General features: G+C 38.1%; 1 protein-coding gene across 4 annotated transcripts in view; it reads left to right on the top strand.

The window, feature by feature from the left end:
- Nucleotides 1-308: 308 nt before the first annotated feature.
- LOC106065449 (uncharacterized) overlaps nucleotides 309-26,215 on the top strand; it is a 29,246-nt gene continuing 3,339 nt past the window's right edge. The window contains exons 1-3 of one of the 4 annotated variants that reach the window (XM_056028400.1): nucleotides 309-1,070; nucleotides 16,160-16,233; nucleotides 19,982-26,193. In XM_056028400.1, coding sequence (XP_055884375.1) covers nucleotides 19,990-26,193 — 6,204 coding nt within the window. In that variant the 5' untranslated portion in view covers nucleotides 309-1,070; nucleotides 16,160-16,233; nucleotides 19,982-19,989. Of the gene's footprint in view, nucleotides 1,071-13,224; nucleotides 13,410-15,520; nucleotides 15,580-16,159; nucleotides 16,234-19,981; nucleotides 26,194-26,215 lie in introns of those variants that run through there. The other 3 variants (XM_013224280.2, XM_056028399.1, XM_056028398.1) reach the window with 3 other exon arrangements.

Below are 26,215 nucleotides of genomic sequence, written 5' to 3'. Positions count from 1 at the left end.
CGCTACATCATGGTAAGCATCTCCATCATTTGTTATGATGCTGCCAAGGTACGTGAACTTGTCCAGCTCTACAAGCTTTGACTCACCAAGTCTGACGGGGACACCTTTTGCCTTATATCCCACTCGCATAATTTTAGTCTTATCCAAGTTTATGCGGAGGCCAATTTTGGGTGCCTCTCTGTCTAGGCTCTCCGTCATTTCTTGAATGCATTTATTTGTAGCCCCGAGTAGTGCAACATCATCAGCAAAGTCCAAGTCCGTCAATCGGAGTTGTTCATGCCATGGCAGTCTGGTTCATTGCTCTCTTCATTATGTAGTCGATGGCTAGGAGGAAAAGGAAGGAAGATAAGATGCACCCCTGTCTCACACCTGTCTCGATTGTAAAAAACTCTGTTGTTCCCTCTTCTGTTTTAATGCAGCAACTAGACTGACTGTAAAGGTGTCGTAGGATCTGGACGAATTTTTCTGGGCTACCGTATTCTCTAACTATTTTCCATAGTGATTCTCGGTGGACAGTATCAAACGCTTTTTTTGAAGTCCACGAAACTGATCGTTAGCCGTTGTTGGTACTCAAGACTTTGTTCTATGATATTTCGTACTGCTCTGTACATGTTCTGCCTCTTCGGAAACCTGCTTGTTCTTCTCTGAGCCTTTCATCTACAGACTGTTGAAGCCGTCAAAATTGAGAAAAGACTAAATGTGGCTCAACAGAGATGGATGAGACGGATTTTGGGTGTCAGTTACACAGATCGAGTCTCAAACAAGGAAATCCTATGCCGAACTGGGAGTCGAACACTTAGTGAGGTTGTGACTGAGCGTCGCATGAGGTTTACGGGACATGTTCTACGTCAAAATGAATTACGCAAACCAAGAGTTGCGATAACATGGAAGCCAAAACGAGGAAAGCGCAAACAGGGACGTCCTCGTATTACCTGGCGACACACCTTCATGGAGGACCTCAGAACAGTGGACACCAGGTGGGAGGAGGCTTCAGACATTGCCAGTGACAGATCATTATGGAGACAGCTTGCCGCCCAATGCGCCGAACGGCGCGGGAGGACCTAAGTAAAGTAAGTCTAATTGGTTTACTTATTTTCTCCTCCCACTTCCGAATTTCTTTGTTAAGATCATAGACTTATATGAGTAGAGTCACTATTGCGGAACAGTTTGCAGCTACCGTACTTTTAGTTTTCAATTTTTTGATCCGTAATGGTTAGACCAATGGAAAAACTAAAAGTATCTAGGCATTGCCCATCCATTTTAGAAAAAAAAATAGACACATTGTTTAGTTTTTCAACAGATATTTAAATTTTACATTCAAATCGACTGAGATATGGTCAGTCACAATTACGGAACAGGATTTTTTAAGAAGTCACAATTGCGGAACACGGTAAAAATGTCGAAACAAAGCCTATATAAAGCATATATTTATTAGTCTTATATAATACTTGAACTCCTTATCCTTTACATTAATTTTATTTTAATAAAGCTTAAGACAACACATTGTCACTGTCTAATTCTTTACCTCTTTAATTTAATTGACGTCACACTACCCTGATTTTCCTTACAAGGTTTTATTTTCCACTATTCTTTAATTTGTGTAATATTAATATTATATAGGCCTATATGATATTATTTGATATGATTTGTCCTCTTTTTGCTGGACGTCTGGTAATCATAAATTATATATTATATGTAATATTATTCTCTAAATGTTTTTAAATTTATGTTTACTAATACAAACTCATATTTAAATTCCGATAATCTAAATCACTATGTAAATATTAAGCTAAATGCGCAGATCAAATAAATGACATCTATATTATAGTATTCCACGATTGTGACTATCTTTAAAAAAGTAAAAACTGGGTAAACACCTCCCAATTTTTAAAAAATTAAATTCCTGGTAGATGACTACGAAATGAAGTTTTTCCACATTCATTTATAAACCGAAAAATATGTGTATCATGCAGGTTATGGGTCATTATCATTTTTAAAAAGCCTTAAGCCCTGACCTATGCGGTTTTCCTGGTATGTGAAAAATAATGGAAGATTCCACACCTGTCAACTTTAACCTGGAGTCAAAATTAATTTTCTGCTGTGAAAGGAAAACCCTTATATTGGATTTGTAGAGAAATGGACCATGCGCAGTACCGTAACAGTAGTTTAGCAGAAAATTTCAAAATATAAGTAGATTTTAACTAATTTCGACGAGCTGTTCCGCAAACATTTATTTACATAGTGATTTTGATTATCGGAATTTAAATATGAGTTTGCATTAGTATACATAAATTTAAAAATATTTAGAGAATAATATTACATATAATATAGAATTTATGATTACCAGACGTCCAGAAAAAAGTAGACAAATAATAATGACAAATATCATATAGACCTATATCTATATTATAAAGTAGAATGTGAGGGGTATGTATGTATGTATGTATGTATGTATGTATGTTACTTATAGACATCAAAACCGCTTGACCAATCTTGATAAAACTAGGCAGGAATTTTCCTTGGGTACCAACTTAGACCGTAGTGTATGTATTGTAGCCCTAAAACAAACTTAAGACCCTCAAAAAAAATAAAGCTGTCCGACTCTATTACAGCTATAGTATTTTATGGATCTAGGCCATGTCTACAATGTTGACATGAGAAAAGATAGAAAGGATTTAGACCTAGATCTAATTTTAAGAAATACACTTTGCGCAGATAGTTTTTTACTTTGACACATGAAAATACAAAAGAAGATCCATTGATTTCATTATATAATAAAATTAACCTTCAATTTTGTGTTTCTAAAGCATTTTTTACATTAATTAGTTCCTAACTCTAATTCAACTCTAAGATGATCAAACTTCTCTTCGCACAGATAGTTTTATACTTTAACACATAAACATATTAATTAAAGTCCATTCATTTCATATTTTGATCAAATAAACATTCAAATTTGGTTTTCTAAAGCTACATTCACCTACGAAAGCTGCGAAGCCGAGTTGAGATAGGCCTAGATCTATATTCATTCATGAATCGCGTACTAAAAATTATTTCGTTTAATTGTTCACTTTATAATCCCATTCATTTAACAAAGATTCGCTCTTTTCGTTTTTAATAGATAAGAATGTATCGACTTCGGGTAAACCCATTTTCGCAAAACTAATTTTATTTTCGTAGCGAAAGAGAAATAACGTGAAAGGATCATTAGCTAAGTTTTATGTGAGCAGGTCAGGCAGGCGCGAGTGGGAGGGCCTATTCTCTGCTGCTCAACATTAAAATTTACCAACAGTAGGCAGATGTTTGCGCTACTGGGTGGGCTCATCTGTGACACCTCAGTCTGCGACCAAGGGGCTAGAGTCACCTAAGTAACCAGACAACTAGACTAAACTAAACTAACTAAAAGAAAGCAATAACAAACTTTAGTTTACGATAAATAAAACAAAAAGAAACTTTATTTACATGGAATCAAATAATAATAAAATATAATATATACACTAACCACTATAAACTACCTTCTAAATCTACGCCACTACAAACACTAACTTGACTAACAAACGAACCAAAATAACTAACACAAACTGATCAAACCAACTATCTAACTAAATCACTAAAACTATTACACTAGACCTAGATCTACAATAAACTACAATAAACTAGTCTAGATCTACAATATTCTACTACTACACTCAATCTCAACCAATAACTCTAACCCTAAAACAAGAACACTTTAAGTCTTAGTACCTTACTAACTAGACTAAACTAATTACTAACTAGCTAAAGCAAGAAACAGACTATAACTAAGCCACTAATAAGGCCACACTACAGAAACAAAATAACACTAGCTTCCCTAGAATTAGATCTACAGAATCAATTATAAGCAGCAATATTCAACAGCAGCAGTTAAAAGCAGTAACACAGCAGTTACACAGCAGTTACACAGCAGTTACACAGCAGTAATAATAGCAGGCCGTCCCAGGAACAGGAATAAAAATATAATTAGATGACAGACCACAAAGATATTCAGCTGTCACACAGACAGATATGGTACTGACCACTGGTCAACTGTACACTGAACTGTTTTAAAACAGCGTGGCATCACTTTTTATACACAAAAAGCGGAAGTACAAATAATAAGTTTGGCACTAGCCTATAAAAATAAAATATATAAAAATATAGCTCTGGGAGCGCAAGCTCACATTCATCCCGCCTTAAATTTTTGCGTCCTCGCAAAACAAAATACTAACAAACTACTTAAAATGCATTACATACATACTGCTGACATATTCTACCATCAAAGAAAATACACACTAAAATCTATTTCACACAAAAATATACATCTCCATGACATGACTTAGATTACATTGCTTTACAAGGACAAAAGCAAAAAAATATACACTTCATCAGCTAAAAACACCAGAAAATACTCTTGATTCTGTACATTCTCAGATAGGTACAGCAACTACTAAGCTTTAAAAAAAGCTTTTAAATACACATGTAGATAACATGTACTCATAGAGTTACTACAAACTAATACATCTCTATACATAGGAATGCAACCAACATATTAAATAAAAATTACAAAAATACAAATGAAGAATTATGCTAGTATGGTGAGGAAACGAACTTCATTTCCTCCTCTCGTACATATCGGTAAGTACTGCCGTCTTCTGCCTCCACCATGTACCAGCCAGAAGCATACTTGGGTACTGCAGTAATTACAAAACATGACGGTTCATACTGCATGAACTTTCTTCCCTGGCCTCTGACTCTCTGTTCGACAAGAACTCTGCACCCAATGTTCAGAAGGTCGTTCCTTTTCTTCTGCAAATCAGGAACCTCATGGGAAAGCAAGGTGGATTCTGGTTGGACCGGATGAAACTGTAGGAATGGATTTGTTTCCCTACCTCCTTCTGCATGATTACTGGAAGTGTCAGGTGAGGCAACTTCTGTATGGATCGACATCATTTCTGCCACTGCGGGTTGGTTTCTGCGAACCAACGAATCAGGCACAGTGTTGGATCGCCTAGGATTCTGTGGCACCTCAACCGACAATTCTGTTGGCTTGGGGGCAGGTTGCAGTTGTACTGCCTGTGGTTGTTCAACTGAGGCAACCTGAACGTGATTCACTGCTGCAGCGACATCAGGGCAAGCTCGGGTGAAATGGTCCCGGCTTCCACAATTCGAGCAGTTGCTTCTAGAAGGGTGTTGCTGGTGAGCCCGGTTCCCTGGCTTCTTTCGCTGACCTTGGAACCTGTTCTGCAGCCTGCAATTTCTTGCAAGATGGCCAGGTTTGCCACAAGTGTAGCATTTCCTGTTCTTCGTCGTTGGCCTCTTATGGTGAAGAGTGCGATTTGGTTGCCTACCCGGTTGTGAGGATATCTGTCTCACATTGCTGCTAATGTGATCAGGCTGATGGTTGTTGCAGTGGGGACAGCTATAGTTCTGTGGCCCTGAAAATTGTAGGCGCACAATCTGGGCTGCAAGCTCCTCCACTTGCTTGGAGAGCGCAGCTAGCTGGCCTTCAATCTTTATCTCTCTGCATGTGACGTTGACTTGCGGTGCGACATCCTCATCCTGTGCCCACCTAATGGCCATGTCTCTTAATGCCAGGAATTCAGTTTCTGGCCTGTCAAGTAGTCTCTCTCGCAGATCTCTCCTTAGGATCCTGTCACTGAGGTTTTCTACAAACTGGTCCCTCAGGATAGACTTGCTGAAGGGAGTTTCAGATAGAGCTCTCTGCCTGTCTGTGAGTGCTTCAAATGCTTGAAGGAGACGGTGTGAGTATGCCCGGACAGACTCATACTGGTGCTGGCTTATTCGGAACAGCTCCCCAATGAGGCAGTTGATGCTCCGTCTTTCTCCATAAGTGGAGCGTAGAATTTGTACCAGGGCATCTGGACATGCCCTTGTCGTCTGAGGGTGACACCTAAGTTCGGCCTTCACTGCCTCACCTAGATGTGCAAAGAGGAAGTCACATTTTTCCTCTGGATGCACCATGTGTTGAGACTTCCAAGCTCTCTCAACATTTTGAAGGAACTCTTCAATTTCCCTGGCAGGACCATCACCATGGAAGCGCCGGATACTCATCTCTGTCCTGGGCACCAAGATCACTGTCTGAGACGGCTGCATTCTTGCTGCTGCTGCTGCCTCGCTGTTCATCTACGTAACTACTCAACAAAATAAAGCCTACTAACCTCTCAATAACAATACCAAAAAAAAACAACTAAACTAACACTATCTATACCGCCTATCAATGCCTCAACTCCTACGCAAACCTAATCTATGCCAATAAAAAATACAAGTCTGGTCACTCAAGCACAGATCCCACCTCTGACACCAAAAATGTGAGCAGGTCAGGCAGGCGCGAGTGGGAGGGCCTATTCTCTGCTGCTCAACATTAAAATTTACCAACAGTAGGCAGATGTTTGCGCTACTGGGTGGGCTCATCTGTGACACCTCAGTCTGCGACCAAGGGGCTAGAGTCACCTAAGTAACCAGACAACTAGACTAAACTAAACTAACTAAAAGAAAGCAATAACAAACTTTAGTTTACGATAAATAAAACAAAAAGAAACTTTATTTACATGGAATCAAATAATAATAAAATATAATATATACACTAACCACTATAAACTACCTTCTAAATCTACGCCACTACAAACACTAACTTGACTAACAAACGAACCAAAATAACTAACACAAACTGATCAAACCAACTATCTAACTAAATCACTAAAACTATTACACTAGACCTAGATCTACAATAAACTACAATAAACTAGTCTAGATCTACAATATTCTACTACTACACTCAATCTCAACCAATAACTCTAACCCTAAAACAAGAACACTTTAAGTCTTAGTACCTTACTAACTAGACTAAACTAATTACTAACTAGCTAAAGCAAGAAACAGACTATAACTAAGCCACTAATAAGGCCACACTACAGAAACAAAATAACACTAGCTTCCCTAGAATTAGATCTACAGAATCAATTATAAGCAGCAATATTCAACAGCAGCAGTTAAAAGCAGTAACACAGCAGTTACACAGCAGTTACACAGCAGTTACACAGCAGTAATAATAGCAGGCCGTCCCAGGAACAGGAATAAAAATATAATTAGATGACAGACCACAAAGATATTCAGCTGTCACACAGACAGATATGGTACTGACCACTGGTCAACTGTACACTGAACTGTTTTAAAACAGCGTGGCATCACTTTTTATACACAAAAAGCGGAAGTACAAATAATAAGTTTGGCACTAGCCTATAAAAATAAAATATATAAAAATATAGCTCTGGGAGCGCAAGCTCACATTTACATACATCTAAATCCAATCCACTACATTAGTAAACACAAACTTAGACCCGCAGGCCGCGGGTAATGCCAGGCTAGTAATATTAATATAACAAAAAAGAATTTAAGAATAGTGGAAAATAAAACCTTGTAAGGAAAATCATAGTAGTGTCAATTACAATTAAAGAAGAGGTAATAATCTAAAATGTGAGTCCTAGATATCTAATATGTGTGTCTTTAGCTTAAATAAAAAAAAAATGAATGTAAAAGAGTTCAAGTATTATATAAGACTTTATATAGGCTTTGTTCCGACATTTTTACCGTGTTCCGCAATTGTGACTTCTTAAAAAATCCTGTTCCGTAATTGTGACTGACCATATCTCAGTCGAGTTGAATTTTAAAATTTAGATATCTGTTGAAAAACTAAACAATGCGTCTATTTTTATCGGAAAATGGATGGGCAATGCCTAGATACTTTTAGTGTTTTTCCATAGGTCTAACCATGGAACTATACTTCCATGGTCTAACCATTACGGAGCAAAAAAATCAAAAACTAAAAGTAGCTGCAAACTGTTCCGCAATAGTGACTCTACTCTATAGTTCTGTAAAAAAAAAAAAAGTTACAAACATACCTATTGAACAAAATGTATCAATAATTTGTTTCTCGGCGATCCTTATAATAAAGTCTTAATCTAAATATGTGGGGTATCGCATCTTTTCAAGGAACAAATCCGTTGTATTTGCAATGTAGTAATAAAGGGCCCTGTAAATTCGTATTAGAATATTTTTCAAGTAAAACATTATTCAAAAGGTCCTTTTTTAATAGGATGAATTCCTCATCCCCCCTAGCCCTAGCTGTCATTATTATATTTTGAATAATTTTTTTTCGGCGGCGATCCTCAAAGCCTTAATCTAAATATGTGGATATCTTATCTTTTTAAGGAACAAATCGGTTGTATTTGCAATGCAGTAATTTTAAGGGCCTGTAAATTCGTATTATAATACTTTTCAAGTAAAACATTATTCAAAGGTCCTTTTTTAATAGGATGAATAATTGAGCTGTAGATGTCAGGAAAATGCGTTTCTGCAGTGAAGAATGCAAGAAAACGCTTTTGGCGAACCCCACTTTAGCGCTGTCCCCCTAGCTGTCAAGAGAAGGGCCTCAACATGACTGGGTTTGTGTGTGTGTGGTTTTTTTTTTTCGCCGAAAATTGAGAAACACTGCTTTATATATATATATAATATACATATATATATATATGCTGTACGCGCGTTTATGTGTTTATGCTTAGGATTTACTGGGCGTTAGGGTTAGGGGTTTTGAAAAAAAATCGACCCCCCCCCCTCCAAAGTTCTGGATCCGCTAGTTGTCTTGGGTCGACTAGTAACTAATTTTTCTTTATCTAACCCTGATCCATGTGTATTCTGCTACGCCACTGGTGATGTAATTTATTCATGATAGATCTGTCATCGAGATCTAAGTCATACATGGCTGCATGTGTACCGTGCCTGGTCGTGCGGTTTGCGCGCTGGACTGTCGTTCAGACGTAACGATATGGTGCTGGGTTCAAAGCCTGCCCCATCCCCCGTCAGGAGGTTTGGATTAGGAAGTACATTATCTTCAACTCTGAAGGAACACCTGATCATGTAAAACAAACCAACATATTAATTAGTAGCCTACACCAAAACTATTAATATTATAACCTAGTTATAGATCCACCACTCAATTCTCAACTCATATTAATATTGATGAATAGATCTAATCTAACGTCATAAGAGTGGACTCAGTTTATAAGAATGTTGTCTCAATTTGTAATATTGTAAATATGTTAACTCTTCATATATCTTATCTTAAAAATACCCCAGCCAGCAAAGCTACCTGTTCAGGCCCGGGCTGAGTTAGGGGCCCTCACGGGGAACCGGATAGTCGTGCGGGGCAGTTTTTTCCTTTCCTACCCCGTCATGCGCCCATTCAAAACCCCCCTTAGATGAATGGGGCCCGTAAGTAGCAGGGGATGGAGAGATTCGCCCCATTGTTTCACTGCTGGGCCTCGGCTGGCGGTCTGAATTTTGCGTAATACAGTTAAGGTCCCACCACCTTCCCCCTTCTCGTCCTACTGGCAAGGAGTGCCCTCCCCGCCTCGCTCTTATCTCGGATGAGACCGTCGGCCAGGAAACTCGTTGCGTAATGAAATTCAAGGGGAGACAAAAAAAAAGAGCTCAATATAATTGGTTCGGATAGTCTCCCATTTCATTATAAACACAATAAACTCATTGAATGTTTTATTATTTTTTTATATAAACTTTTTATTGCTTCGTTTTTTTTTTTATTTTTTTGTTTGTTGTTTTTTTTTTTTTTTTTTTTTTACATTAAAATATTTCGTTTTAATATATATGTATATAGCTATGAAATAAAAACAAGTGTTTTATTGTTATACAATATATAAGGACGATTCTTTTGATTTAAAAATTTTATTTACATATTTAATGAAAACTATATTTTTTGATATTTTAAATTTATCAGAATTTTTTTTACGAACAATATAAAAACTGATGTAAACGCTGCATACAATAACTGTATCCCTGATAGCAAAATTTTCGGGCCCGGTAAGGACCCCCAATCGGGCCTGCCCATACTAACCACATGGGCCTCAATTGAGGGAAGAACTCGGCCCTTAAGGTTGAGTCTGGGCTCAGTCAGTGGCCCCAGAAAATCCCCTTGTGAAATCCGTGTGGGACCAGTAAGGGAAAGGACTTGTGGGCCCCAATAAGGCTATAGATACTTGGCCCTTTGGGGAGAATTAATGAAAGCCCAAATGGGGCCCTTAGGGGTCGAATCTGGGCGAAATCATAAGGCCAAGATGACGCCGTGATGGAAACCTCATGGGGCCAGTACGGGGAAAACATTAAGGGGCCTGAAAGGGCTTAACACATGGGTTCGATTTGGGGGATGAACGTTGGCCCAAACGGGTGCCCTTAGGGCTGAGTCTGGGTTCAGTTAGGGGGCCCAGATGAAGCCCTGACGGAAACCTCATGGGGCCAGTACGGGGAAAAATTGAGGGGCCTGAGAGGGCTAAACTCATGGGCCCCATTTGGGGGATGAACGTTGGCCCAAACGGGGGCCCTTAGGGCTGGGCCTGGGCTCAGTTAGGGGGCCCAGTTGAAGCCCTGATGGAAACCTCATGGGGCCAGTACGGGGAAACATTGAGGGGCCTGCTAGGGATAAACACATGGGCCCCATTTGGGGGATGAACGTTGGCCCAAACGGGGGCCCTTAGGGCTGAGTCTGGGTTCAGTTAGGGGGCCCAGATGAAGCCCTGATGGGGCCAGTACGGGAAAAACATTGAGGGGCCTGCTAGGGCTAAACACATGGGCCCCATTTGGGGGATGAACGTTGGCCCAAACGGGGGCCCTTAGGGCTGAGTCTGGGCTCAGTTAGGGGGCCCAGTTGAAGCCCTGATGGAAACCTCATGGGGCCAGTACGGGGAAACATTGAGGGGCCAGAAAGGGCTAAACACATGGGTTCCATTTGGGGGATGAACGTTGGCCCAAACGGGGGCCCTTAGGGCTGAGTCTGGGCTCAGTTAGGGGGCCCAGATGAAGCCCTGATGGGGCCAGTACGGGGAAAACATTGAGGGGCCTGAAAGGGCTAAACACGTGGGCCCCATTTGGGGGATGAACGTTGGCCCAAACGGGGGCCCTTAGGGCTGGGTCTGGGCTCAGTTAGGGGGCCCAGTGGAAGCCCTGATGTAAACCTCATGGGGGCCAGTACGAGGAAAACATTGAGGGGCCTGATAGGGCTAAACACATGGGCCCCATTTGGGGGATGAACGTTGGCCCAAACGGGTGCCCTTAGGGCTGAGTCTGGGCTCAGTTTGCCTCTAGTTTCTCTCTCTCTCTTTTCTCCCTACTGACAAGGAATGCTCTCCCGGTCTAGCTGTTATCTCAGACGAAACATAGAAAGTTATTACGTAACATAACTCGAGGGGGGGTAAAAGAAAAAAAAGAAAACCATGACTTTGATATGTTGGCTCGGATAGACTCACTTAGATTATTAATACAAACAATATTGCTGTTTTTTAATTATTTTATTTTCATAAAAATGTGTATAGGTTCCTATATGTTTTACTTCTTTTTTTTTTTCGTTCTTTGCATTTAATTTAAAGTTATAGAATGCTGATTTCTAAACTGTGATAATTTTATCTTACATCATACTTTATTAAATAAATTGGATTGTAGGTCATTTTTAGGTATAACATTCAATGTCATTAAGTCAAAAAGTGATTTATATTATATATTTTATTTATTCTTCTCACAGTAGTTTGATCAAAACGTTTCTACTATAATGACATATATATGGGATATTTGTGTGTGTGCATGTTTGTTAGCGCGCGTGTGTATGAACTATGCATGTTATATGCCAATTTAAAATTTCTAGATCTAATATATTACGTGACACTTTAAAAAAAAAAAAGGGTCATTGCCTAGCTCCAAGATTTTTCATGAGATGGCTAGATACAAATGTGCGATTAATATGATGTCGAGTGTTTTGATTTTTTCGAGTAAAAAAAAAAAGCAACTTGTGACTTTACAACACTTGCTGTAAATGGACCTTCACTTAGGCATCATTTTGACTTTGCTCATGTAATGTAACATCCCTGTGACCATATTCGCACTCCCTCTACGTCTATCTGACCCAGATGTTTAATTAACATCATGGTGATCTCTTTTATAGCCTTCCTCTAACTTAACTCCCCTTTCTTCTTTTTTTTTTTTTTACCCACTCTTCTGGATTTCTCGAGTTCACGCCTAATGAAACGCTAGACAAAATGACGCCTCTCGAAGTAATAAAACTGAATCTGTCGTTCTTGCACGTTTCTATCATTGCGGAAGGTACCGGTACCGGCATTTACTGACCAGTCATTGATATTTAGGGTTATGTATTTTCACATCTACCTCAGGAAATAAATAAATATATATATATATTTAGGTTAACATAGAAAATCAACAGATTCAGTTAAACAAGCACAGCATTGGTTTCTTTTTTTTTTTTTTTACGTTTTATCTGTAACATGTATTAAATATATTTTAACCATTCATACTACAGATCTGATTTACTGTAATTGTGTATAGTTGCACTGTTCAATTAGATTTCAAATAAATAAATTATTTAAATTGCAATTCTTATTGCATCTTCTGGTAATAAGCCGATTTTAAAAGTTTTAATGTAGCCTATAATGCTAGTTTCCAGTACCGGTAGATATTTTTAATGTAAACAAACTTTACACAAGCAAAGAATATTAACAATAGGGGTTTTACCAATCGTGTTTGAATTTATTTAGTCGTTTTGAAACATGACTAATAAGAATGCTTTTATATTGATTTAAATGTTTGTCTCAGTTATATTTAAATATAGATATCAATTTATAAAGATCCGAGTGCGTGTAAAATTCCTACAAATAAAGATCAGCTTAGGTTAACACGTGTTTGACGTTTTCGAAACGTTACTTCAAAAAAGATGATTACGTCCTACGCGTCATCCATTCAGTCATGCATATTAACCGATGACTTAAATTCTCCCAAGTCACTGGTTTTCCTGGCTAGCTCAGGCAACCCATTCTATGCTCTAATAGCATTAGGGAAGAAGGAGTATGTGTACAAATTTGTCCTAGCATATGGGATGAGGAATGTGCCTTTATCTTTGTGTCTTTCATTTTGGATTAAAAAAAAGAAATTTGAAATATATATATATATATATATATATATATATATATATATATATATATATATAGAGAGAGAGAGAGAGAGAGAGAGAGAGACTTTTTCTTCTAGGTTTAGATTATTGGCATTTAATTTAAAATGTCTCGTTTTTGTTTTGTTTCGTTTGTCTACAAAAGATCTATAGCACATAAAATAATATCAACTTCCGTTATAAGCGTCTTCACTGCAAAAACGATAATAATTAGGCTAGAAAAGGCTTGATTTATAGATGTCTAATATTTAATAAATCTCTACATAGCCCATAGGTCTAGATCATTATTAGATCTAGATTCTAGATAGATCTAGATGCTACTGTTCTTAGTTTGGCGTATTGACTTGTAAGTAATGTAAGTAGATCTCTAGACCTACTAGTACTAGTTTAGTAGTTACTAGATAGATAGGACCTACACCTAGAGTTAGAGCCTAGACTTAGTTAGACTCCTAGACTAACTAAGTAGATCTAGTAAGTTAAGTCTAAGTTTAAGTTAGACTTAGAAATCTACTAAGTAATCTAGATCTAGTAGTGACAGTCTAGTGACTTACTTACTAGAGTAGATCTAATAATTACTACTTAGACTGTGACTATCGTCACTATCTAATTCCTACTCCTAGGTCACTAATTCGAGATCACTTTATTCACTTGTCCACTACCACTAGACTAGACTCTGTCTCTAGACTAGCACTAGACACTGCTAGGTAACTAGACTCACTAGACTCTAGACACTGCCACACTCTAGACTAAGACACTAGTCACTACCTTAGTCTTAGTAGTTAGTATCTATTCTAGTAGTATATAATCTAGAATCTATACTAAGACTAGTAGTTAAACCATAGAATGATAGATGAACCTGCCTTTGATAGCTTATCTGCCTTTTCACTTTTTATTTCCCATGATGCCAATGTGTCCAGGGATCCACTGTTGTGTGATATTGATATTATATTTTGATATCATCTGATGGATTATCACAATTAGCGTGGTCGAGAGGCTAAGTGCACTTGAATTGGGCTTGTATTGGCTACCTAGAAAGGGGCTCGATGTTCGACACCCAACTTGGGCAGAGTTGCGTTTACTGAGCACCTAAAGTCTAAAGGCAGCACGGAAAACCAACTCCTAGATACCCCCCCTCCCCCCCCCCCCACTGGTCCACAAATGAGATTGGACCAAAGCGCTCTGAGCATGCTATAAGCATGAAAGTAGCGCTATATAAAAGCTATAATAATAATAATAACCAGACAGACCTATAAGCTACCTCACCCTCGGGTCAATGTTAGTCAACAATCACAAAGAGGAATGGCTCAACCAATGGGCATCAGGAAACACAGGCAGAGCCATGTACAAAGAAATGGCTATGCCTAAAAAACTGGACAGTATTAATTTCCTCCCCCGCAAAGAACAATCTACAATTTTCCAACTAAGAACAGGACCTACACCTCTATTAAATTACCATCTGAACAAAATAAACTCCACACAACTCCCCCTTTGCAGACACTGCGCCCACCCTTATGAAACCGTAAACCATAATAACCTCTTTGAATGCCTCTTCCTAACCTTAGGCAGACCCTACTTTTATTACAGCCCAACATAACCAACACCCTGTATGGCAGTGCTGAACAACTGAAGAAAACAGCACACTATTTTTCCTTGGCACAGTCTGCAAAAGAGTTTGCAGCTCAGCAGCAATAAAGCTGACTAGAAGAAGAAGTGGTTTTATTTTGGCTAGACTTTCCCCCATAATGAATAAAGTAGAAACATGGGATCAAATCTGACAGCAACCAATTACCTCAGATGTACCGTACTATGTTTGCAAAAGAATGAAAGTGCTCCTCCTTCCATAGAAACTCTACTATTCAGCATAAACTAAGTATCAGGTTACTTAACACTGCAAAGAAATAAAACCATAAGCACCAATCTGGGTCATTATAGTATTATTTATAGTATTGGTATTAAGAGAGTGACACCATAAACTTACCTATCAATATAAAAAAATTGTGACAGTGCCACCTTGCACATCACTGTAAGAACTGATACAAACTGTTAAAGACAACAGACAAGATGTATCAGAACAAAAGAGCAGACAAAATAAGGAGTATCTATCACCATGGCAGTATTCCCAGATTGTAGCTTGACATTCAGGACTCTCTTGAACAAAGGTACCTTCAATAAAGTCCACTAGGGATTCAGCGCACTTGCGAGGCACACTTCATCCCATTGATAATTAAAATGGATTTTATACAACTACCAGACATGGACCAGGAGCTCTTTACCCCAAGGCCTGTCTGAAGCTTCTGCAATGGCATCAGCCATTAGTATGATTGGTTTGTGCCACATTTCTTGCACACACCTCGTTCCTGGACCCTGCTCATTACAGGCAGCAGGAGGCCACAATTATCACTTAGAATTTCTTCATATTCTTATTCTGTAATCACCCTAACAGGCCCTATCCGGTTCCACTTACAGACTATTTCACCAAGGCGCCACGTTGAGGCTATGATATGTGGAATCCTCAGCGTGCAAAGGTACTGTACAGAAATGTATTGTCAAGCCCTAATCGCCCTGGATGACAAGTGGTCCTCACTATCACTAATGAGTGAACAGTAATGCTATCAGTTTTAGTTTCTCTTTGGAAGAATGGCATGTAAAATATGGAAAACTCTTTCAGTAGGAGTGTTCTTTTAAGAACTACCATTGTAGATTATTTCAAAATTAGATCTAAATCTTTAATCTAGAATGGTTATGGTAATTATTGTAATTGTGTTGTTCTAGTGTTAAGAAATAAGTTTTTATTATTATTAGATTTTTTTTTAGTTTTTAGAAAAACATTATGAAAATTATGTTTATTTTTCATTTTTGGCTAATATAAAATCAAAAGTGTGTTGTCAGGCATAAAAAGCACAGTGGCAATTCTATTTACAAACCTGACCAGCTGATCAAATAGAACTAGATGCCACTTAATTTAGTTCTTTGGTCCTACCAAAAGTTTGAACTGTATCTTCATTATAGATATACTAAATTAGCAGTATTTTATTTTTGTCTGTGTTATGGCATTCATTAAACAACTTGTTCCTAGCTATAATTACAAATGACTTTAATTTTCAGAGTTGATCAAGACAAGACATTGGTTTGGAGTGTGCGGCTCTAAAAATATTTATTGACATTTTTTCCTATCCAAGGTAAGTTCATACTATTCATGTGAAATTAATGACATGAATATAAAAAAAAAGACTTTTGAAGTGGTTCATTAAAAAATAACAGATAAAATATGTGCAACATGGATCATAAAAGATTAAAAGGTAGTTTTCAGGTTTTCATTTAAGAAAAAAGATTATTTCAGTAATATAATATTTCCAGTAATATAAGAAAATATAAGAAAATAAAATAATAAACAAGAAAATACAAAAATAAAAAAAACTTTTAAAAAAACAATATTTATTAAGTGTACTTCTATCAATTAGTTTGGATCAGTCATGTCATTAAATTTGTAAAAGATCTAGACTGAAAATAAAAAAGCATTTATAAAATAAAAAAGGGAATTTGAACTCATGACTCAAGGCTTCTCAGGCCAACATGGTAACCACTCTGCTAGTGGAGAGCTTATGAACAAGGAAGATTATATAAATAATTCATTTTTTCTATAGTCTTAACCTATTTTTCATGTTTATGTTCACTAAGACTCAGATGATGTGCTATAAAGGGAACAAATTCAGCTTGTAATGCCACTTTAGTCAATTAAAATTTCTTTCCCTTGTTTGAGATACCAAACAAAATAATTAATTACCAATAGTTAATTAACTAATTGGTAATTTTTTTAAATTGGTTGTTGTGTTGTCAGGTAAAAGAAAAAATTGTGCTAAATTTCAGCTTGATCTGAGATAGGGTGTGGGAAAAATCATGTGTACAAACTTTTTACTAGACAGACAGACAGAGTTCATATAAGCTTTGTAAAAAAAAAAATTAATACAAATTATCTTTTGCATGACTAAAAATTATAAATAATAAATAAAGGCTCACAACTTGGACTAAATACAGATTACAACTTCTTCTTCAATGAATAACAAATTCCTAGTTAGTTATATAAAATAATAATAATAATAATGTTTAAATAAAAAAACAACAACTAAGACTTTAAATGTTAGTCTTAGACTTAGACTTAGGTCCTCCCGCGCCGTTCGGCGCATTGGGCGGCAAGCTGTCTCCATAATGATCTGTCACTGGCAATGTCTGAAGCCTCCTCCCACCTGGTGTCCACTGTTCTGAGGTCCTCCATGAAGGTGTGTCGCCAGGTAATACGAGGACGTCCCTGTTTGCGCTTTCCTCGTTTTGGCTTCCATGTTATCGCAACTCTTGGTTTGCGTAATTCATTTTGACGTAGAACATGTCCCGCAAACCTCATGCGACGCTCAGTCACAACCTCACTAAGTGTTCGACTTCCAGTTCGGCATAGGATTTCCTTGTTTGAGATCCAGTCTGTGTAACTGACTCTCAAAATCCGTCTCAGCCATCTCTGTTGAGCCACATTTAGTCTTTTCTCAATTTTGACAGATGACTTCCACGTCTCACATGCATATGTAGCAGTTGGAATGACGATTGTGTTGAGAAGATGTATTTTTGTCTCGAGTCCAATGGCTTGGCTAGTCCAAATAGGCTGCAGCCTATGGAAAATGCTCCCTGCCTTTCCTATTCGGCACGCTATATCATGGTAAGCATCTCCATCATTTGTTATGATGCTGCCAAGGTACGTGAACTTGTCCAGCTCTACAAGCTTTGACTCACCAAGTCTGACGGGGACACCTTTTGCCTTATATCCCACTCGCATAATTTTAGTCTTATCCAAGTTTATGCGGAGGCCAATTTTGGATGCCTCTCTGTCTAGGCTCTCCGTCATTTCTTGAATGCATTTATTTGTAGCCCCGAGTAGTGCAACATCATCAGCAAAGTCCAAGTCCGTCAATCGGAGTTGTTCATGCCATGGAATACCAAAGGCAGTCTGGTTCATTGCTCTCCTCATTATGTAGTCGATGGCTAGGAGGAAGAGGAAGGGAGATAAGATGCACCCCTGTCTCACACCTGTCTCGATTGTAAAAAACTCTGTTGTTCCCTCTTCTGTTTTAATGCAGCAACTAGACTGACTGTAAAGGTGTCGTAGGATCTGGACGAATTTTTCTGGGATACCGTATTCTCTAACTATTTTCCATAGTGATTCTCGGTGGACACTATCAAACGCTTTTTTGAAGTACACAAAACTGATTGTTAGCCGTTGTTGGTAATCAAGACTTTGTTCTATGATATTTCGTAAAACGAAAATCTGCTCTGTACATGATCTGCCTCTTCGGAAACCTGCTTGTTCTTCTCTGAGCCTTTCATCTACAGACTGTTGAAGCCATCTCAACAAAACAGTGCTGAAAACTTTGCCTGGGACAGAGAGGAGAGTAATGCCCCTCCAGTTGTTGCAGTCTGCCAAGTTGCCCTTTTTTGGAAGCTTTACAATCACTCCCTTTTGCCAGTCCTCTGGGACTTTTGAAGTTCGCCAACAGAGATTTAAGAGATCAGTCATTCTGTTAACAATGCACTGTCCCCCATATTTTAGCATTTCTGCTGATATCATGTCTAGTCCTGGTGCTTTGTTATTCTTTAGCACTGCAATGGCCATGGTAACCTCCTCAGCAGTTATTGGGTCTGTCGTGACCTTGAGATCATTGTCTGGAGAGGGGTCCTTGAATATGTAAGTTAGGTCTGGTGACAGTTGGTTAAGGGTCTCTTTAAAGTGCTCTACCCATCTTGCATCCTGTTCTTCTTTCGTTAACAAAGTTTTGCCTTGCTTGTCTTTTATTGGTGCCCCATGTCCACTCTTTGCTCCAGTGAGATCTCGGACAATACGATGGAGGGTTTTTGTGTCATTTCTGCTTGCAGCTGCTTGTGCCTCTTGTCCCTTCTGCTCAATCCAGTCCCGTTTATCTCGCCGACAGCTTCTCTTTACTTTCAGATCTGCTTCCCTATAGGCTTCTTCCGCTAGACTGCGATCCTGTGTTTCATTTTTCTGATCTCATCTACGTTTGGCCTCTTTCCTCTCATCTATCAATGTTAGTACTTCCAACAAAAAATGTTGAAAAATTGAATACAATATTAAAAGAGTCTTAGAGATGTTTGAGCATTTTATCTTTTACAAACTCCTGAATTATTCTAATACTGAGCCTGGGCTGCCTGATGGGGGGATTAGCTGAACTAATGTAGAGTTGTTGAAATGAAGCAGATTGGGGATGGAGCTGAATATATTGTCATTTGAGATTAATTGGACTAGTTTGGATGAATCAGCTTTAGATTAAACTTGAGAATTTCAATCAGGTTGGGGATGTTATTGAAGAAAGATATGCTGGAAAAAAAAGGTTGAAGCAGGCCACGGGATTAGATATGTTATAAAATAGAGCATAATCTCCAATAAGCCACCAATTGCAAACAGCATTTAAACAAGTGCCCTTGCTCCTTTTATAGTCTTAAAAGTAAATTTGTTTTTAGATTAAATAACATAGGTAAAATACATTTAACAATTTGATTATTTGGAGATTAGTATTATCATTAACAAAGGTTTAACATTATTTTTTTAATGCATTCTTTATTTTGATTTTTTTTTAAACTAAGCTTCCCAACATTTTACTTGTATGCATAAAATATAAACAACAAAGATGTAAATATTGTGGAAAATATAATAATAATAATACCAAAAAAACAATTTGAATATCACACAGTAGTTAGATTTCTTAGTACCAGTGTTAAAATGAGAATCACTTGTTTTAGAAAAAAAATTCCTTAAAAATAGCATTTAGAAATCTAAAAAATAAGTTTACTCCTCTGCTTACATATTTTTTCTAACGTCATCAACTCTTAGTTCTCTTCTATTCATAAAGTTTGTTTTTTTTCCTTTAGCTTCAAAAATGGCCAAAAGAAAAAAGAAGACTGTAATTAAAAAGAAGAAAGAGTCTTCGGAAGACACACAGCCACCAGCCAAGAAAGTAGATTCAAGAGACACAACCACCCCAACCAAGAAAATAGATATAACAGAGAATGAGGCCTCCTCTACAAGTCATTTGGAGGAAGACCTAGATCAGGTCCAGAGTTTTACAAGCATATCATTATTGAATACCAAATCCGATAGCACAGATCAGTCTCATTACTGGTGCAACTACTGCAGTTTCTCTACTGATGCCAAGAAGGACCTTATCGGACACATGAGAGAACACATGAAAAAATGTCCTTATTGTACCTTTGCTAGTCTTTCCTTGAAAGAGGTGGCTAAGCACAGCAAAATGGAACATGATAAAGATCTGGATGCTGTATCACAGGAGACTGAATCGTCTACAACCTGCGAGATAGACAAAGATCCATGTTCTGCTTGTGTTTTCTGTGAGTTTATGACTTATAGCACTGAGCATTTAGAACGACACACTGTTCTAAAGCATCCTGGGATGCTAACAAAATCTGTTGCCAAAATGATTACAAAGTCATGTAGCGCTGAAATTAGAAAAAATGATGCTTTGTTTTATTTAAATATCTCTGATAAAAACTTTTCTGAATTGAAAAGCAGCTCAGCTGAACTTTCCACCATAGTTATAGATGTCCCTGAAGAAAATACTAGCAGAAACATAAAATTAGAGGCTAAACATAGTCCTCTTGATGTCAAAGTCAATCAATTGACTCATTCCTTACTAGGGAAAGATGAAGATTGTTTCAGTTCAAACATTGTTGAATTTAAAAGCAATAGCTCTAAGGAGGCTATAACATCTTCTGACACTGCTCCTGACTGGAAAGTCAAAGTAGAAACCATGTATTGCCTAACATGTCCATACAGTAATGTCTATGTTGAAAAACTTAAGTGCCACACACTGGCACAACATCCTTTGGGTGCTGCAGTCTGCACATACAATTCTACATCAGAAAGCTCAACTGACCTTGACATTACCTTTTTTTGCATTAGGGAGTACTGCAGTTTTAACACGGTTGACAGTAAGTCTTATCAGCAGCATCTAATGAACTGTTGTTCTAGTCGTAGTTCATTGACACTTATAGAAAAAGAGAGATTACAGGCATCACTTGCCTATGTTATCAGTTTTCAGAAAAAATATAACAAAGTTGCTGAAATAGGGTTTTCCAATTTTGTGCAACCATTTACCAGTTTGCATGATAAGGCTTCTAGTTCAGTTTCTCAAAGTCATTTGAATGATGACATGAATACTCTTGGACAAAGTGTACCAAAAGTTCAGTCTCAGTTTGTTTTGTCAGAAATGCAGCTTAACCTAGAAAATCAAATTGCTCTGAAACAGAGTAGACCCAGTGCTAGTCCTGTTGAAGTAACTCTATTAGGAAGTAATTCTAGCTTGGTATTACCAGAGAAGAGTCTAGCCAGAACACCAAAAGTGTATCCAACAAGCAGTTCTGAAATAAGAAAGCAATTTGCCAACAGTGCTGAACAGTTCATTGGACCTGACAGACTTACTTCAACAATAAGCTCATCTCAGCTTTCTTCCACAACTGATATGGCTTTTAACAAACAGCAACTAAATGCTATTTCCACTTCTGTTCTACTACCTGATGATTGTATCTCACAGCAGTACATCTCTCAGCAAACTCTACAAAAGGAAACTCAAAGAGAAACATCAAATTCTTTATCTGTTAACAGTAATACGCTTATGTCTGAAATGTTACCCACTTCTTTACCTTCTAACAGTATTGTGCAAAATACTAACAATGCACTTTGTTATCAAGACATCTTAAGCCAGCCGCTACAAAGTATGCCAGTTACAACTGTGGAATGTCTAAATAATGAACAATGGCAGACTTCAGCATCCGTAGCTTCTGTCCAGTCATCCATGATGCAGGGCAACCAAATTTCTCCAAATGTGATTAGTACTGAAAGTACTCAAAGTTTCAATTCAAATCCTACAAGTGTACCAAATTTTTTAGTTCCTGCCAATAATACTGTTTCAGAAGCTGAAGCTCATATTGAGCAAACACATTCAACATTTTTAACCCCCAGTAAAACTGCAAGTGTGATAGCACAAACCTTGTCTACTCCTCCTAAAAGTATTTCCAATATGACTAATGCAGCAGGCAGCTCACCTCTTAGCCCAAGCATTTATCTAAGTGGACAGGGCCCAAGGCATCAAAGAACTAATTGGACTGATGCAGACATGCGACCTAGAGGCTTAATGATGCATCCTGTGCCCAATATGATGCCACCATACAATGTTGTACCTGGACATCACGTTCGCCAGCGATTGTTTGCTCCAAACAATGTTAGAGGCAGAGGCAGGGTTAGAATGTCTCACATGCCTAGGCAGAATAAAAATGATGATGATGATGATGTCATTGTTACAGCAGTTGTGAGAAATGCTCCAGCCGCCAGACGATCATCCGTCAACAGTGGACCTCCATCTCAATTTGGTAGGATAGCCCCAATGACTAGACTTCCACCACCTCAATCAGCTAACAGAAGGATGCGTGGAGCTTTGCCAACACACCCTAGGGCACCTCCTCCAAAACAGTTTGACATTAGCAAGCACTTTGAAGATTTGGCCTGTGTTGTGAACTCTGCAGGGGATGAAGATGGAGTGTTTCCTGGGGATGATGATATCCAGATACTTGGAGTCACTCCAGCCAAAGAGAAAGAGAAACTCAAGCAACCAAGAGCTGTTGATGCTAGCAAATTTTCCTTTTGCTGTGTGCATTGTGGTAAAGATCAAGGGTCAAAACAGCAAATGAAACAGCATATGAAATCTTATCACAATGATTCGTTGATAGGTGCTTTTACAAATTTAGAATCTGGCCAGTTACTGTTTTTCTGTCCTCAGCTAGTCTGTGAGTTTATGACATATGATGAAACAAGGCTAAGTGAACATCTGCAGAAATGTTACAATTTAGAGAACTCTAAATCTGTTGACATCATAACTGCTATTAAGAATCTGAAATCTTTAAAGATTAGACAATTAGATGTTAGGTCTTTGGGGAGATCCCAGACTAATCAAAATCATCTAAATGGACAAGGGCTTAAAGATAATTTTAGTAATAGCCTCAATGATGCTTTTGATGACATTGTTGTGAATGCTTCTGGAAGGCATATGTCTAAGCCTTCATTGCACCGTCCACTACCTGTGCAGCAGAATCACTTTACACCACCACATCAAAATGCTTTCACTTCAAGGTACTCGGGGGGAGCACCTGTTCCAGTCAAGCAAGCATCAGGCTTTCAACCTCCACTGAGACCAAGATTCTATGGTCAGTCTCCATTTCCTGGTAGACCTTTACTCAGTGAAATGCCTAGACATGTACTCCCTAGATTCCCTAATACAAGGCCAGACTTAAGATCCATACGGGGAATGCACCCAGTCAGATCTGGACGGCCTGTGGGTACTGGTCAAAGAGGTCAAGCAAGATCTTCATCCCGGCCTATAATCTCTGGTCCCCAGTTTGGAGGTGAGCAAGAGCCAATAGTTATTGATGATGAGCCTTCATCTCTTGTAACAAGTGGCTCATTGCACTCTGAACTGACTGCTACTCATGTGTATGAGACTAATTGGGCTAATGGACAAACTACAGCTGCCCATTCATCAGTGTTACTTGAAGATACTGGAAACAAAGTTACGAATGTTTACAATTTGAGAAATCAAACATTATCTGACACTCAAGGAACAACAAATGATTTCCTGGGTTCAGTTCAAAATGCTATAAACGTCACTTCTGACCAGTCAATAACAGACAGCAATTTTACATCCAATATCTCAGACTCCACTAACTGTAACTTTAGAGCCAATGTTTTAGAACCTTCCACATCCATGAGTCAGTACTCTTCTGATAGTGGACACTTGTACTCTACCTCAGCACAAACTAGAGCTATTGAAGTGACCTCTCTTTCGCACAGTGAATGTGATGTGTTTGATCCCAACAGACCTAGAGTTCAGAGTTTAGTTTCTTCTCCAGAAGCAATACATGAAAACAATGCAACCCCAGGAGAAAATGGGGATGAGGAAGAAAAAAATTATGCAAACATGCTTGAAAAAGTGTTTGCGAAAATACCAAATATGCCAAAAACTTTATCTCAAAGGCTAATATTTCAATTCAAGCAGTATTCCCAGAATATAGGTGTTAAAATCACATCCAAAGTTGTTGATGAGTTTGTTAACAAGATATCTTACAGAGGATCAAAGGCAGCTAAACCTGTAGCTCCTGTCACACCACCTCTAGAGCAGGAGCAGAGTAGTTCACCTGAAGTACCAAGTGGGACTGACATTCACCCTTGTCAAAATACACCTGATGTTCTTACTACCAAAGTCATCATGGCCAATACCCAGTTGACATTTTCTGGTCCTTTTGCCAAGATACCTTTTAAAAAAAGTGACAGTTCAACATCAATGAGTGATGGATCTGTTTCTAGTGATAGTTGTAACTATGAGAAAAGTAGTACTTCCACTGAAGGTTCTCAAACAGTGAAGTCAACAGACACTGGTAACAAACATTTTCCTGCAGATTCAAATGATAATGCTCAAAATGTTTTGTCTCACTCTCAACAATCTTCCATCCAGCCTTTCCACATAGATAAAAGATTCCAAATGAAACAAAAGAACCTTCTGAGGAGACACAGTGCAGATCTTATTCATCAACATACTACTAGTAGTGAAGTAACACGGTCCAGTTCGTGTCCCCTGAATTTATCAGAGCATTGGCTGTCTGAGCCATCTAATGCACACACAAAAATTATTAGAACTCCAAAGTTAGTGCATGAAATTTCATCACAGCTGGTAGGAGTCACTGCAGAGGATGTTCATGCTTCTTCCTTTGAGGTTGACTTTGCTGCTCCTTCAATATCACTGAAGGAAAACTGCCTGTCTTTGATGTCATCATCTAGTCCCATTCTTATATCTTCCAGTGTGGACCCCCTTGTGTCCCAAAATAAAGATATTGAAATAGATATAGCAGGAAAACCTGAAAATCCAAACTTACTGTTGGTTGAGAAACTGGAACCATTAGATAGTCTGGATCATGAGCCTTCTGATGGTCTGGAGAGAGAATCATTTGATGATGATCTACCTCCTGAGGGTTTATCATCCATTAATAAACTAATGATACCAGAAACAAAACACCTAATTAAGAAACATTCTGTAAAGGGAAAAAGAGTAACAAACAAGAATAAAAACTCTTCATTAATTGATACAAAGACGGGAAAGCTGATACTTAAAATTACTAAGAGGGGGAGGCCTAGATCAAAACCTCCTGTATCCACTAACTCAGTTGTAATAGCCAAAGAGGATTTAGAAGTCAACAAGATTGTTAGCAAGGTGGAACAAAAAGAAAACTCCATCACTAATGAAAAGATGAAAGTGAAGACTAGCCTCGAGACTAAAGAGGATGTAGATGTTACAGAGAAAACACAAAGCAACAACAATGTGGAGATGATGTCAGACTGTGATAGGACAAGTCAAGAAGATGTCATTGATTTAAAAAAAAAAGATGGTGATGAGGAAGAAAAGGATAAATCTGATGTAAAAGAAAAAGGTGATAGTGAAGCTAATGATGACTTTGATCAGACGGAGACAGATAATTGTGAGAGAGAGTTGAAATCTGAAATATTTGTTCGGAGATCAGACCGTAAACGCAAAACAGTCCAAAGTGATTACAGGGAAGCAGATCTGGATGAACTTCTTGAGGACAGTGAAGAGGATTACAATTTTGATGATGACTCTGAGAACGATGAGAGTACCTGGATGAAACAGTCAGGTCTTACTCCTGTGTCCAAGAAAAAAGTGAAAAAACCAAAAGACCCTCCTGACCCAACAGCATTTGATATCTCCATCAAAGGGAAGTTCAAATGTTGGTTGTGCAAAAAAGTGTTTCTAAAAACTAATTGTGCAAAAGCTCACCTTTTGAAAAAACATAAAGAAGGCTTGTGTTGTATTGATGTAATACAATCTGAAGAAACAGACACCCCCCATTTGCTGCTGTATTGTCTTCATGACTGTAAATATGCAACCTTTAGTCTGGATGGATTCAAGAACCATATGGCTAACTGTCAGAAACCTGAGTACTCTGGTCAAGAGGAGAATTTCTTCAAGCAAAATGAAACATTTATTGAGATGCTTTATCCTGAGGTAAATTTCTTGTGCTATTTTT

Source organism: Biomphalaria glabrata, chromosome 5 (assembly GCF_947242115.1).
Source record: "Biomphalaria glabrata chromosome 5, xgBioGlab47.1, whole genome shotgun sequence".
Classification (NCBI taxonomy): domain Eukaryota; kingdom Metazoa; phylum Mollusca; class Gastropoda; family Planorbidae; genus Biomphalaria; species Biomphalaria glabrata.
This window is presented reverse-complemented; position numbering and strand designations above follow the sequence as displayed.